Source organism: Fulmarus glacialis, unplaced genomic scaffold, assembly GCF_000690835.1.
Source record: "Fulmarus glacialis isolate BGI_N327 unplaced genomic scaffold, ASM69083v1 scaffold29721, whole genome shotgun sequence".
NCBI classification, from domain to species: Eukaryota; Metazoa; Chordata; class Aves; order Procellariiformes; family Procellariidae; genus Fulmarus; species Fulmarus glacialis.
The window spans coordinates 4570-17357 of NW_009192618.1; the positions used below are offsets into that span (position 1 = coordinate 4570).

At 49.1% G+C, this 12788-nt stretch overlaps 1 protein-coding gene across 1 annotated transcript; it reads right to left on the reverse strand.

Annotated features, from left to right (window-relative positions):
- Positions 1 to 245: 245 nt before the first annotated feature.
- On the reverse strand, positions 246 to 10860 carry LOC104083620 (zinc finger homeobox protein 3-like; the record flags this gene model as incomplete). Its single annotated transcript, XM_009587152.1, is given in 5 exon segments — positions 246 to 4467; positions 4469 to 5690; positions 5692 to 5707; positions 7096 to 7198; positions 10750 to 10860. Coding segments are annotated over 5 exon segments (5674 nt in total), but the record flags the coding sequence as incomplete, so codon positions are not given.
- Positions 10861 to 12788: the final 1928 nt, after the last annotated feature.

Here is a 12788-nt window from a genome sequence, read left to right on the forward strand (position 1 = left end):
TCTGTGCTAACGAAACGGAGTTATGCAGTATGTCTAAATCTTGCTCTATTTCAGACTTTGCTAGAAAACCTGAGTTCAGGATTTAAAGATAAAATACCTATTGCGTATTCGCTGTCAAGTAAACATGCTTGACTAAAGGGCTGGGTATCCTATTATCAGTCATTCTCAAGGGAACATTTGCTTGTGCTAAAGATGTGTCAAGTTAAGCTGTGTCTCTGAGCAGTGTGATAATATCTTGTACCCACCTGTGTTGGATGGAGTGAAGCCTGGTAAGGATGGGCTGTTGAGGCCTGGGAGCAAGACTGGAGGGATGCCCTGTAGTGCTGGGTATGCAGCAGGAAGGTTAAGAGCTTGCAGAGGGGCGTTATCAAACATGCCCTGCTGTTGAGCTGCCAGACCAAGAACCTCATTGGCTTTTTTGATCCGGTCCAGCTCCTGCTGAGCCATCAACTGACGTACAGTAGCTGGGTCAAAATACTCCTTTTCCTTATCCAACTGGCTTCCAATGGTTTCTTTAACTTTGGAGATATGCTGTTGAGAGAAGATATGGTCACGTACAGACAGTCGAGCGCTGTACTTGATGCCACACAAAGTGCACTCTGTTTTGGGTCCCTCGTAACTTGTTTGGTTTATACCAAAATGCTTGGCCATGCTGAGTTTGGACTTCTTCTCCTTTGCCCTAGCATTCTGGAACCAGACCTGAACAACTCTCTTTGGCAGTCCAATGTCATTGCCCAGGACCTCACACTCCAGCATGGTAGGTGTCCTGTAGTCATTAAAGCATGACTTAAGAACTTTTAGCTGGAGATTAGTCATCTGAGTGCGAAAGCGTTTCTGTCCGGGCCGATCCCCGCTCTCTCCAGACTTGCTGGCTGAACCACTTGCACCAGGGCTGGGTGAGCAGGGGTCGGCAAGGCTGGATGTTTCACTGTAGTCCACAGTACCTTCATTATCGTACTCTTTGCTGTAAAAGCTGGGAGCTGGGCTGACCAGGCCAGAAGACAGCCGATCTTCATATTCAGACATTGCTATCATGGCAGCTTTTGTCAGACCTTCACTGGGTCCCGACGCTGATTTGGTTTCGGTTGCAATCCCTGTTGCACTATCGTTGTCTGCGTTCCCTTCATCTCCTGTTGTAGTGTCTGTAATTGCAGTGTTGACAGAAGAGCAGTCATCATTGTCCAGCTTTGTTTGGTCAAAGCTCAGATTGACTGAGGACATGGAGGGACTCTCAAAGTCTTCTATCCCTTCCACCTTAATGGAGGATGGACTCAGCAGAGTTCGAGGTGACAGTTCCATGGTCTTGTTCACTGGGGAGAGAGGAACACTCTGTCCATCACTGCTAGTTGGTGGCATGTGGGAAAAGCTTGCTCCATCAAAGATGTCTCCCTTCATCTGGAGTCCCCCATCACAATCTAAGAGCATAGCAGACAACGTCAAGTTGTATCCAGCTCTCTTGGCCTCATGCCAGTGACGGGATCGGATATGAGCTTCGAGAGCTGTCTTGGCTTTAAAAAGAGCTCGGCAGAAGGGACACCGTCTATGGGCTTGGGCAGGCCCTACAGCTCTGAACTGCCCCTTTCTTTCTCGTGCACGGGTGTTCTGAAACCAAACTTGCACCACACGTTTCTTTAAGCCCACTTCATGTGCAATGTGATCCAACATTTTCCGTGTTGGGTTGGAGTCGAGCAAGTATTTCTGATAAAGAATTTCCAGCTGCTCTGGGGTAATGGTTGTCCTTAGACGTTTATCCCTTTGCGGTTCTTCTCCTCCAGTCCCACTGTCATTCTCTCCAGGGCTTGCACTGGCCTTTTCCTCCAACTTTCTCTTCAGTGTATTCATTGTGGATGTTGGAGTTGACGGGGAAGTGGCTGAGCTTGCTGGAATCTGTGGTAATGTTCCAGATAGCAGCTGGCTCGCAAGTAGTGGATTACTGGGATCAAAAAGCATGAACGGCATATCCAGCGTTCTGTCCAGGAATGGGGGGTGGATAAACTGGTTCTGTGCACTCAGAAAATGAAGCTGCTGATGCTCCTGCCAATGCTCAAAGGAAGGAAATGCCAGCTTACACTGGTCACACTGGTATGGGATTAGCTGAGGAGGTAGGTTTGCCAGCTGTTGAGGGGTGGATGTGTGAATGGGTTTGAGGGAGAGATGTGAGAGCTGAGATGGACTTGGGCTTGACTGTGACAAGGAGCACTGAGGGGGCTGAGGAGGGGGAGGTGGCTGTTGCAATGAAGAGGGGGAGGATAACTGTGAAATCTTTTGGTGTGCTGAACTTGTCTTTTGTTCCCCTTGGTCCTGTTGCTGCTGAGACTCTTGCTTTGGTTGCACTTGTTTCTCTTGAGTTTGGTTTTGCTGTGTACTTGGAGGTTCAGACTGCTTTGGTTTCTCATCTGTAGCTTCTACTTTAGAACTATAGGCGGAGGAATCATCTGCCTCTGCTGTGAGCTGCAGAAAAGCTGAGGAGGTTGCATTGGCTGAAGACGTAGGTGTGCTGTAAGCTTGCGAGGGCATTGGTGTGCTGCAGGAGGAACTGGTTGGAGTCAAGAGCTCTATTGCATCCATAGAGTCTTCATTCTGGCTATCATCCTGTCCATCCTCATCCTCATCTTTGTAACAAAGCTTTTTCTGGTGTTTAATGAGATCAAAAATGCGCTGAAAGACTAGACTGCACTTTTTGCATTGGTAGTTCAAGTTGCTTGTTCTAATATACCTGTCATTTGTAAGCTCCCGTCGTTCCCCGTCTTTGCCTTCTCCCTGATTCTCATAGTTTTTCCTAGCTTTTTGGCGGGCATTCTGGAACCACACCACTATAACACGCGTTGGGAGGTTCAGCAAGTTAGAAAGCTGCTCAAATTCATCATCCTTTGGATAAGCATTGGCATCAAAGAAGTCCTGCAAGACTCTGAGTTGGTAGTCAGTAAAGCGTGTCCGGGAGGACCGCTTGCTTCCCCAGTACTCCTGCTTTTGAGGTTCTGGAGAAGGAGGCCGTGAGTCTATCTTCAGTTCTTCCAGGCTGGTAATGGGAGGATTACTGAAGTTGTATGGGGAATCCTTGTTGCGCTGGCGTTCTTTGAAAAGAGTGTTTCTGAACCAGTGCTTGATCACCTTCTGGGGCAATCCAGATTTGTCCGCCATCTCTTTGATCTGTTCCTCACTTGGGGAATTGTTAATATCAAAATACTGCCGAAGGACTCTGAGTTGGTCATCGGTGATCCGCGTCCGTGGCCTCTTGTTCTGCTGCTGCTGGAGAAGGCTAGGGTTGAGCTGATGCTGGTACAACTGGGCCAAGTCGGCAGGCAGAGGGTCTACGGGACCAAGCTGGGGCGGCAGCTGAGCAGGTAACGTTTGTAGTGGCATGGTTTGCATCATAAGTGGTGAAAAGATGGGGAGCTCCATTGGCATGGAGAGCTGGGTGAGTGGCACAGACGGCTGGGCTGGTGCGATTGTAGGAGAGGTAATCGGTGGGGCAGAAGTAGGAATGGTAGGAGTAGAAGCCGGCTGAGGAGGTGCTGGAGGGAGTGGAGGTGGGGGCGGTGGAGGTGGTGGCGGTGGCTCTGGGGTTTGAGGCCGTAGTGGGTACAGTTTGTCATAGTGTTCTCTGTATTGTTTGGCAAATCTCTCTAACTGCTTAAAGGGAAAGTAATGTTGGTGAACATGCTCTTGGTGGCTCTTCAGGATAAGGATGTTTGAAAAGAACTTGCCACATGTATCGCACTCAAGCTTTTCCAAGTTCTCACCTTGCTCTGTCTTCCCATTTTTCTTCTGCACCTTCTGCTTGTTCTCATTATACTGAATGACAAGCTCAAAGCCAAAGTTTTCCAGCAAGGCTTTTGTGGCATTCCCTCTTGCATCAGAGGCAATACGTGGAGGCAGTAAGGAAGGTTCCGAACTACTGCCTGGTACAAAGTCCTTCTTCTCTTTGGGCTTTAAGTTATCAGGCAGAGACTCCTTAGATGCTACATTATTGTCTCCCCTCTCTGTGCTTTCCCTTTCCCGTGGGGTTTCTTTTTCTTTCTCCTTCACTGCAGATTTATTCTTCTTCTCAGGGTGCTGGCTCTGCTGTATAAGGACGGAGTGAGGTTGTGACAAGGACAGCTGACCTTGCTGCTGCTGTAAGAGCTGTGGGTGGCTCTGTTGAGGGAGCTGAACTTGAGCCTTCAAGTCCTCCAGCAAACTTGGACCCGTACCAGTCAATGTCAGTGCACCACTGGTGACAGGCAAACTAACTTCTGGATTGAGCTGGAACTCAGCACTGGGGATGTAGAAAGGAAACAAAAGATGCTGCTGTTGCTGAAGCTGCAGAAGGGTCTCAGTGGTCATCGGAAAGTGCGGCAAAAGTGCTGGGTTGAACAGCTGAGACTGCAGGAGAGCAGCTTGCTGCTGCAGTTCTTGCTGCAGATGGGCCTGGACTTGGGCCTGTGCCTGTGCCAAGGTTTGAGCTTGCTGCTGCTGCTGCTGCTGTCTGCTGCTGCTGTTGCTGCTGCTGCTGCTGCTGCTGCCTGGACGCAATCATGTCTGCCAGCTTCTTTCGGTTTACCTCTTTGGGCTCCGAAGGGGAGGAAATAGTGCTTACAGGGTTACCTAAAGGAGGAATTCCCACATTGTCGCCGGATACCTGGTTGAGCAGGCTGGGAATGGGAGTTGTGCCCGAATTACTTGTGTTGGTGGTTGTAAAAGTATTACTGTTGCTAGCGCTCACTGGACTTGGCGTGGATGAACCCAAAGAGAGACTGCTGCTGCTGCTGTTGCCAGCTCCGTTACTACTGCTGCTGCCCCCAGCTGCCTCCAGCTTGGCAGCACGAGCCTTGGTCTGGTGCAGGACAGACCTCATGTGGATCTCCAAGGTTGAGCTCTGACTGTAGGCCACGTTGCAGGTGTTACACTTAAAAGGTTTGTTGTCTGGGCTGCTGGTAGGTTCGGGCTGCCCAGTAGCAGACTCTTGGAGGGCTCTTTTCAGTTTATGCAGATGAGAAACTGAATTGTAATGGACCAGGAGAATATTCTTTTGCGTGAAAGACTCCTTGCAGACTGTGCACTTGTAAGGGCGAGATGGATCTAGGAACTTCTCCATAGTGAAGTTAGGGCCCTTCCTGAAGGGTAAGGCCCTTTTTGGTTCTGAGCCAGAGTCCTCTTGCACCGACCCCGAATCGCTACCTGTCGGGCTCTGCTTATCTTCCAAGTCACTCTCCTCCTCCTTATCTTCCTCGACTATTATAGTGTGGTCTTCTGCAAGTGAAGGATCGCCCATAGCAAGGAGGTCCCCGTTGACCAAGAGACCACCATACAGCTGCTGAATGTCGGCCTCGCTCAGCTCCAGATGGCTGCTTTCCAGGTGCTTCTTCAGGGCCTGGAAGGTTCGGAAGCTGCGCTGGCAGAGGCAGCACATCGTGGCCGCCCGGATGACGTGGTACTGGGAATGGAGCTGCAGCTTCTCAATGGTTTTGAACGCCAGGCTGCACTGGTTACAACGGTACTTGTAGACGTGGCGATCGGACACCGGCAGTTGAGGCCGCTTTGCGTGTACTTCGTTGAAGTGTGTCTGCAGGGCTGCCGAGCTCTTGAACACCTGGTTGCAGCCCTTCTTCCAGCAGAGGAAGCCGGAGTCCTCCCTGGCAGAGCTCTGATCAGCCGGAACGGGCTTGGGATCTCCGCTGTGCTCTGCGCTTTCCGATGGCAAAAGACTAAGAGTCCTCAGAGATCTCTGTGAAAACAAAATCAGAGCAAACCTGAAAATTACCCCAGCACAAAAGGGCTGATCAACACCCTCTTTTTGTCCCTAATATGGCCATGTTTTTTTCTCTGCAAGATGACACGATTTCTAACATTTCTTCTCTATCTTCATTCATTTATTTTAATACCAGCCCATTACCCTCATCATGGCCCATTGCATAAAGCTACACAATTTACTTTCTTGCCCACTTTGAATATCTGGAAGTTATTCACACACACACGTTCCCTTAGTGCATTTATCACCTTTAATTCTTCCTTTTAAGTGAAGGCCATTCAGCCACCTGTCTGTCTTTGCTGTTTTTCTTTGATGTCCTGCCTCTTTTCCAATAAGAAGGTTCATCAAACTGAACGTAGTATTTGAGTCTTGGTCCTAACAAAGCTAGAAACAACAGGAATGAAATTCAGGTCCTGCTGGCAGCAGCTCAAAGGGTGCTGTTTGAGGAAGGATGGGAGAAGAAGGAGCAAACACTTAGTGCACTGCCACTCTTCCAGGGTCTAAGAGCACAGTCCTGCCAGAAAAGACAGCGTTATATGGGCAGAGGCCAAAAAAGGGATCCCATTGCCCAGGGCAGCATTAGCTACCCTGGCTGTGCCAGTGCTGCCCCACCAGCATCACTGCCTTGGGGCTGTCTGCCTGAAAGGTAACAACGGCTGTCTTCATTCCCAGATTCCTTACAGACCTTCCAAGAGGTCACAGAAGGAAGATCGGCACTGTTTCCCTGCCAGGTTTGAGATCAGACACTTCTGCCCACGCAGAATGATGTTCTTGGGATGCTCTCACATCACACTACAAAGCCAGGACTAAATAGCCATTGATTTACAGTCATGCCTTCCTAACACAGCATGGCAATGAAAAAGGTGGAGGACATTTGGACTGGATAAGGACCGCAGCAGCTCAAAGCTCCCCAAACTGTGTGCCCAGCGTATGTACTTGATCTACGATAGCAGCAGAGCAAGTAGAGGTGGTAGCACAGTCTGAGGGCGGCAGCTGCAACCTTCGGCGTTTCTCTACCAATCCCCTCAGCCCTCTACCACCTCTGCTTTTCACTGCTCACATCTGGTCTTCTCCTTTGCAAGGATTCAACACCATTTCCACGCGAATCGCCATGGTGGTGAGCTGTGCTCCTCAGCTCTGAGCCGCCCTGCTCTGCCCTGCCATGGGGACACCCGGGGCACCAGCCTGTTTGTGACACAGATGAAGGGAGATGGCCCTGCTGGGCACCGTCCGACTGTGGTTCTCAGGAGACGCTGGGCACAAGGAGCTCACCCATGCGGAGATGTCCCCAGACACAGTCCCTGACCAGGTGATGGGAGCTGGGGGAGTGGTGGGACCCCTGGACCTCATTGAGCCGCACTCACCAGGCTGCTTCCCCAGCTCCTCTGCAGCGGAGTTCCCGTCTTTCTCTGGAGCGGCTGCTGGGAGAAACATGCTGCTGGGCATCATCACCTCAGGTGTTGTCACCTGGAGACAGGGAGGGAAGGATGTGGGGAGAAGAAAAACACAGGAAAATATTTTAAACACCTTTAGTGGCAAAATTAGACACCAGTATTGTAAAGTCAGAGGCGTCACTTTTCATAGCTCGCTGGAGACTCATGTTTATTAGACAAAGCTCACATCAGTCAAAAGTGTTTCTACAGTTACATTCTGGACATAATTAGCTGTGCACACTTGAAGAATAATCTTATTATTAATATTTTCCCTTTATGTAGAATTCAGACTTTGATCACTGACAATGTTTTGTCATGGGCTGTGAAACTTCTTGTGCAACCAATTAGGTAGATAAGTTGAAAGGCCCACCTTAAGCTGCTGAAAACATAATAAGGACCCTAATTAAATCATACCTCGTAAAGTACACTGTAATCTTGAACTAGGGAGCATTGCAGCACTGTTTTCAAAGCGTATTGATGCAGGAAAAGGAGGGGCATGAGAAAGAAAAGTACAAATAAGGAGAGAGGTGATAAAGAAAAGGATGAATAAGGAAAGACTAAAAAGACAGCAAATTGTCTGTGAAATGAAAAGCTTTTGGTAACCCTTTCCTTGCTCTGACTGATGTGTTCCCTTCGCCTCTCTTTAAGTGTTTGTCTAGACCCTGCACGATCATAACCAGTGCAGTGCTTGAACACCAACATTTTTAAAGAGCTGGAGAGTTTGCGTGCTTCAACTAGAGATACTCTTTGAAAGAGTCACATGCGTACGCTCATCTTTTTCTGGAAAACTGTGTTTCTTTGCGTGTATCCAATCACGCATAGAACATACAAACTACCTCGCTAGCAGTTTGCACATGGTTGGTATCAGATGCAGGACAATGAACACCCTTCTGAATGTCCAGAGTCAGTATCTCACACCACCTGAAAAGCTGCCCCACAGCCCTTCTCCCCAGAGCAGCAACTGGAAAGACAAACCTGTATCACCATCATCTATGACATATTCCAGCACACGGCTGCCAGCACTGGTTAAACGCTTGTGGCAAGTGAAGACACCTCTACAGCTCTGAGCAGCCACACGCTTCATTCCGCTGAAGCTCAGGGAACATTTCCCTTTCACCAGGGCTGTAGTACTTGAAGGAACAGAAACCACCACTGACTTGCAATGCTTGTGGTGCTTGTGCTCCCAGCCTCTGACTGCTGGGAAAGTGAGGCATAAATAAACACTCCTAGACAGGTATGTTTCCTAGCAAATCAAGTCTCTCCATCCTTCTGTCAGATACTAAGAGGGCAGTTGAACCTTGGATTTCAGACGAGTGAGTGAGGCTGTTATCTGCAACCAGTGTACCTTGCTTTCTGCAAAGTCAAGGACCGCAAGGCTCTGATTGAACTGCTTGAGATATTAGCAAATCCGTGGTGAAGCTGAAGGTAAACCCATGTGCAGGACATAAAATCTTCCTTATCTACACGCATGTCAAATCCAAGCAAACACAAACTAGACATTGGCTTCACTAAGTGAACGGAAGCAAAAACAGTCCATGAAAAACCTCAGAAACAAATGTTCGCGTTAGAGTGGCTGCAGACATCCGAACCGCACTGGGGAGGAATGCTGAGCTCCCCCCCTTTACTGGGACGGCCAGTGCACGGAGATGAGCGCTGGGTCCCACAGAGGTCTGCAGGAAAGGCAGCTGACACTGACAGATCACCAGGAGGGAAGCTGAGCACACCAAATTCATTCCACCTTTTACTCTAAGCGGGAGCATCTGATGGTGGTGGGTGGTGGGCTGGGAGACGTGAAAGGTCACTGGTTAATTCCCGGTAGCCGGGCTCGGAGGAGGGGGACGAGCAGGAACGCAAAGGAGGGAAGACAAGAAGGAGCTGTCCCTCTTAGCTTTATCAGCAGGGAGAGCGCTTTCCTAGGATCTTTAGGAATTATGAAAAATAAATCATGAGAAATTAAAAAAAACCCCAACAGAGTAGAAAAAGAATAAAATTATCTAACACCTCAGCTGCACATCATTATAGAAAACTGTGGGCTTTTTATACGCATTACAGTAAGGCAGCCATCCTCACTACCACACTCAGTACGACGGATCAGTAATTGTTTTCATACACTTTAATTAGAAAAACTCAGATGGCTATGAATAATAATGGAAAAGAGAGACTTTTGCACTTGAAAGGTTGAAGTCAATCAAGTGTGAATGACGGCAAAAAAGAAAAAAAAGAGACACCAATTCATCAGGCCTCTGTTGTCTCGCCGCGTCTTTAATCATAATTCCTGATTGGGATTCAAGAAGGCAGTAAGCAGCGGTTCTTTGTCTGCCTTCACCTTCCGTCAATTAACTCTCCCCGAAATATAATCATCAACCTCACATGCTCCTCTGCATCTTAATCTGGGTCTCCAAACCAGTAAGTCCTGCCCTATATGTGTTTAAGTAATTACCTTTATCTACCTGCATCTCCATAGCCACAGCTCTCACCCCTACTTCTACCTCTCCCTCCACAATAAAAAAAAAGACAAAAAAAAGGGGAGAAGGAAAAAAAAAGGCTGTGGTACATTAAATTGCTACAGGCACAAAATCCCAAAAGGCAAACAGAAAAAAGCTTGGAGAAAAGTGCAGGAAACTAGAAATTCTGGATATGGATGTAGGGCAGCTGCAGGCAGTCCAGACAGCCACACAGGGCTGGCCCTGGGAAGCAAAACCTTGAAAATAAGGCACTGGTCTTGCTTCAGCAACTGGACCCACTTGAGTCCTCTACCTGTTTAGCATCATTCAGGCTTCTCTGGAAAGTGCTGCCTGTTTCCTATGCCATTTTCCAGGGCAGGACTACCCTGTCTCTTCATCCCCACGGACCACCCCCTGAGCAGGTAGCAAAGATAAACATAGTGAAAATAGACTGCACATCTCAAATCATTTTGCATTTACACTGAACTCCAGACTGCCCATTTTGAGCTATTTGTCCTTTTAGACTGCAAACCCGTCCGAGGATATGGCATTTCCTTGTATGTGCAGAAAATGCCTCGCACGTTGCGGCTGCTTTTAATATGAACAAATAGTGGGAGTACCAAGGGGGCAGGAAGGTTTAGTAGGCCACGGCCACCCGACAGATAAACAAGGAGCGGTGCTCTACGACACAGCATTTTGTACTTCAGGTGTATTTAAACGGCATTAACTGTTCTGGTGATAGAGAGAAACGTGTTTATTTCGAGCACAGCCTGTGTTAGCGCATGTGGTCATTAAATGCCCTCTACCTCCCTCTCACCTGAGCAGGCAATACCTGGCATGTAATCCTGGCATCCACCCTCAGCTCTGCTCAGTACCTCTATCTCCCTCTTTAAATGTCTCTTCAACACCAGCTGTTTCACAATGGCAACAAGTCACTCAGTTTGAACCGTAATTAAAAAAAACACCCTACAGATGTAAGTCCGACAAATGTGATTTGTCTTCTCCCTTTCCTTCTTCTGTACATACTCGCTTTGCTCTGTCTAACATTAAACTTATCCCCTTCGCAGCTGCAGCCGCGATCTAATGGCCCACAAGCCACCAGCAAAGCCTTCCAGCTTGGAAACACCACTGTCTGTCAGACCAGATCCACCTCTGCGCACAGCCCCGAGGGCGCCCGTCCCCCCGCTGCTCCTACGTCCGAGGTCTCCTCTAGGTTGTCGCACAGAAGGCAAACGGTCCCCTCGACCCACATCGCTCTTGACCTTTCTGTCCAAACGGACGCAGGAGGTGGGGAGGGATCGGCAGCTCACTCCTACCCGCTCTTTCCGACAGCCCGGCATTCGGATACCAACACGTGGATCAGGTTCTGTTTATCAGTACTTCAATGACTACAGTCAATGTCTCCAAGAAAACCCCTAGTGCTGGGGCAGGCACTCAGGGCCTTCGCTCCAATCGCCCCGTCCCCACCCCTGACCCCGTCCCGCTCGGTGGGGTAAGGAACTTGCTTGGGTAAAGAGCAAAGGAGTGGGAAGTTTGGGCCAGAGACTGTGGCAGCCCCTTCTGCGCCCCACTTTGAAATATCTCCCCTGTGGTCTCTACTAGAGATGGGAACGCCGGCTGGAGAACTTCCGTCTAGAGCAGACTGCAGAGAAGCCAATTACCTGCCTTAGACGATGGAAAGTTGTTGGGACAAGCCTCTCTGCTTCCAAGGACCCTCTCTTTCAGATGAAATTCAGATCTCCTTAAGCAGATAAAATTTCTTTATTATGACAAGAGCCACTGACACGCATGGGCACCCCAATTCGATGGCCATTTCTATAGACAATGTGGTCCAGTGAGTGACTGTTACAAAAAGCCCAAGGGCTGACACGCCATGTCTCCTGCCTCCCTGCCCCACGAGCATCCTCAGCAGATCGCACATGCCCTGACACCTACAGACCCGTCACCAGTCTGCGGGTCCACTCCTCACCGGCGACAACCTACACAGCAGTGACAAGCGTGGCTCCTTCCACTACTGGATCTACCAGGTTTTTAAGACGATGAACTGCAGAGCTGCTTATCAGCATGGGCCGGAGGCTCAGAGCTGCAACACCCCTCCTGCGCTGGCCCCAGCAACGTGACACAAGCATATTCTTGGCACGTCCAAAAAATTAATCTTGGATAGCGTGAATAGTCAGCTCTGGATCTGAGTGCTCTGGATCTGCACACTGGATCTGAGTGCTCTGACTTTCCTCCGGACCGAGTGACCGAACGTGTGGACAGTCTATGCAGTTCCTCCGTAAATGCCCCAAAATGCTGAAATCATGCGGCTTTGAAAAGCAAATCTCTAGAAGGGCTCTGAGGAGATACATTACTATCCCTACGTCCATGCAACCAGGGGGAAATACACATGCAATGCAAGGTTCCCAAACCAGACAAAGGAGGTAATTTCCATTACAAAGAGAGAGAGAGGGTGCTGGAGTGAAAAGCTTCATTAGACTCAGAGAGGCAAAGCGATGGCAGTATACCAAGGTCACTTCTAATTTAGACCATCTAATTGGCAAACATGGCTCCAAATGGCTATCATCTCACAGGGCTCAGAATTAATGAAGCCCGATTATTTTCATTACCTTCATCCGAGATGGAGAATGAGACACAGAGTGAGAGGGAAAGGGGGGAGTGAGAGGGGGCGAGAAGGAGGGAGAGAGAAAAATTGAATGACAGCAGAAGGGAGAGAGCAATAAGAAAAGACAATAGGAAAGAGGGAAAAAATGTAAAGATAGCAAGAGGGAGAAGTGAGGATGGCAGGGACGGGCAAGAATTACTCTTACAGCAAGGGAGAAAAGAAAAAGATGGAAAGACGGCTGAAACACTGGGAAGACGCCCTAAACCAAGGACAAGAAAACTGACAACAGAAATGACGGGAGAGGAATGTGCAGAAGGATAAAGCCGGCCGTGGGAGGAGGGAGAGCTCCCCGCTCCCGGAGGCTCTCGGGAAGCCATCCCTTCTCCCGGCTTGAGCCCATCAGTCTTGTCAATCGACTGTGCAGGCGAACTGCACTTCACCCTCATTAAGGGGCTCTCCGCTGAAGCGGTGCAGGCCCAAGATTAGCAAAGAGGCTGTTATGTGGAAAGATGGCGATTAGACCCCGCTTAGAGCAGCTGAAATGCCACGTAAAATGAACTTGGCCACATTCGTTC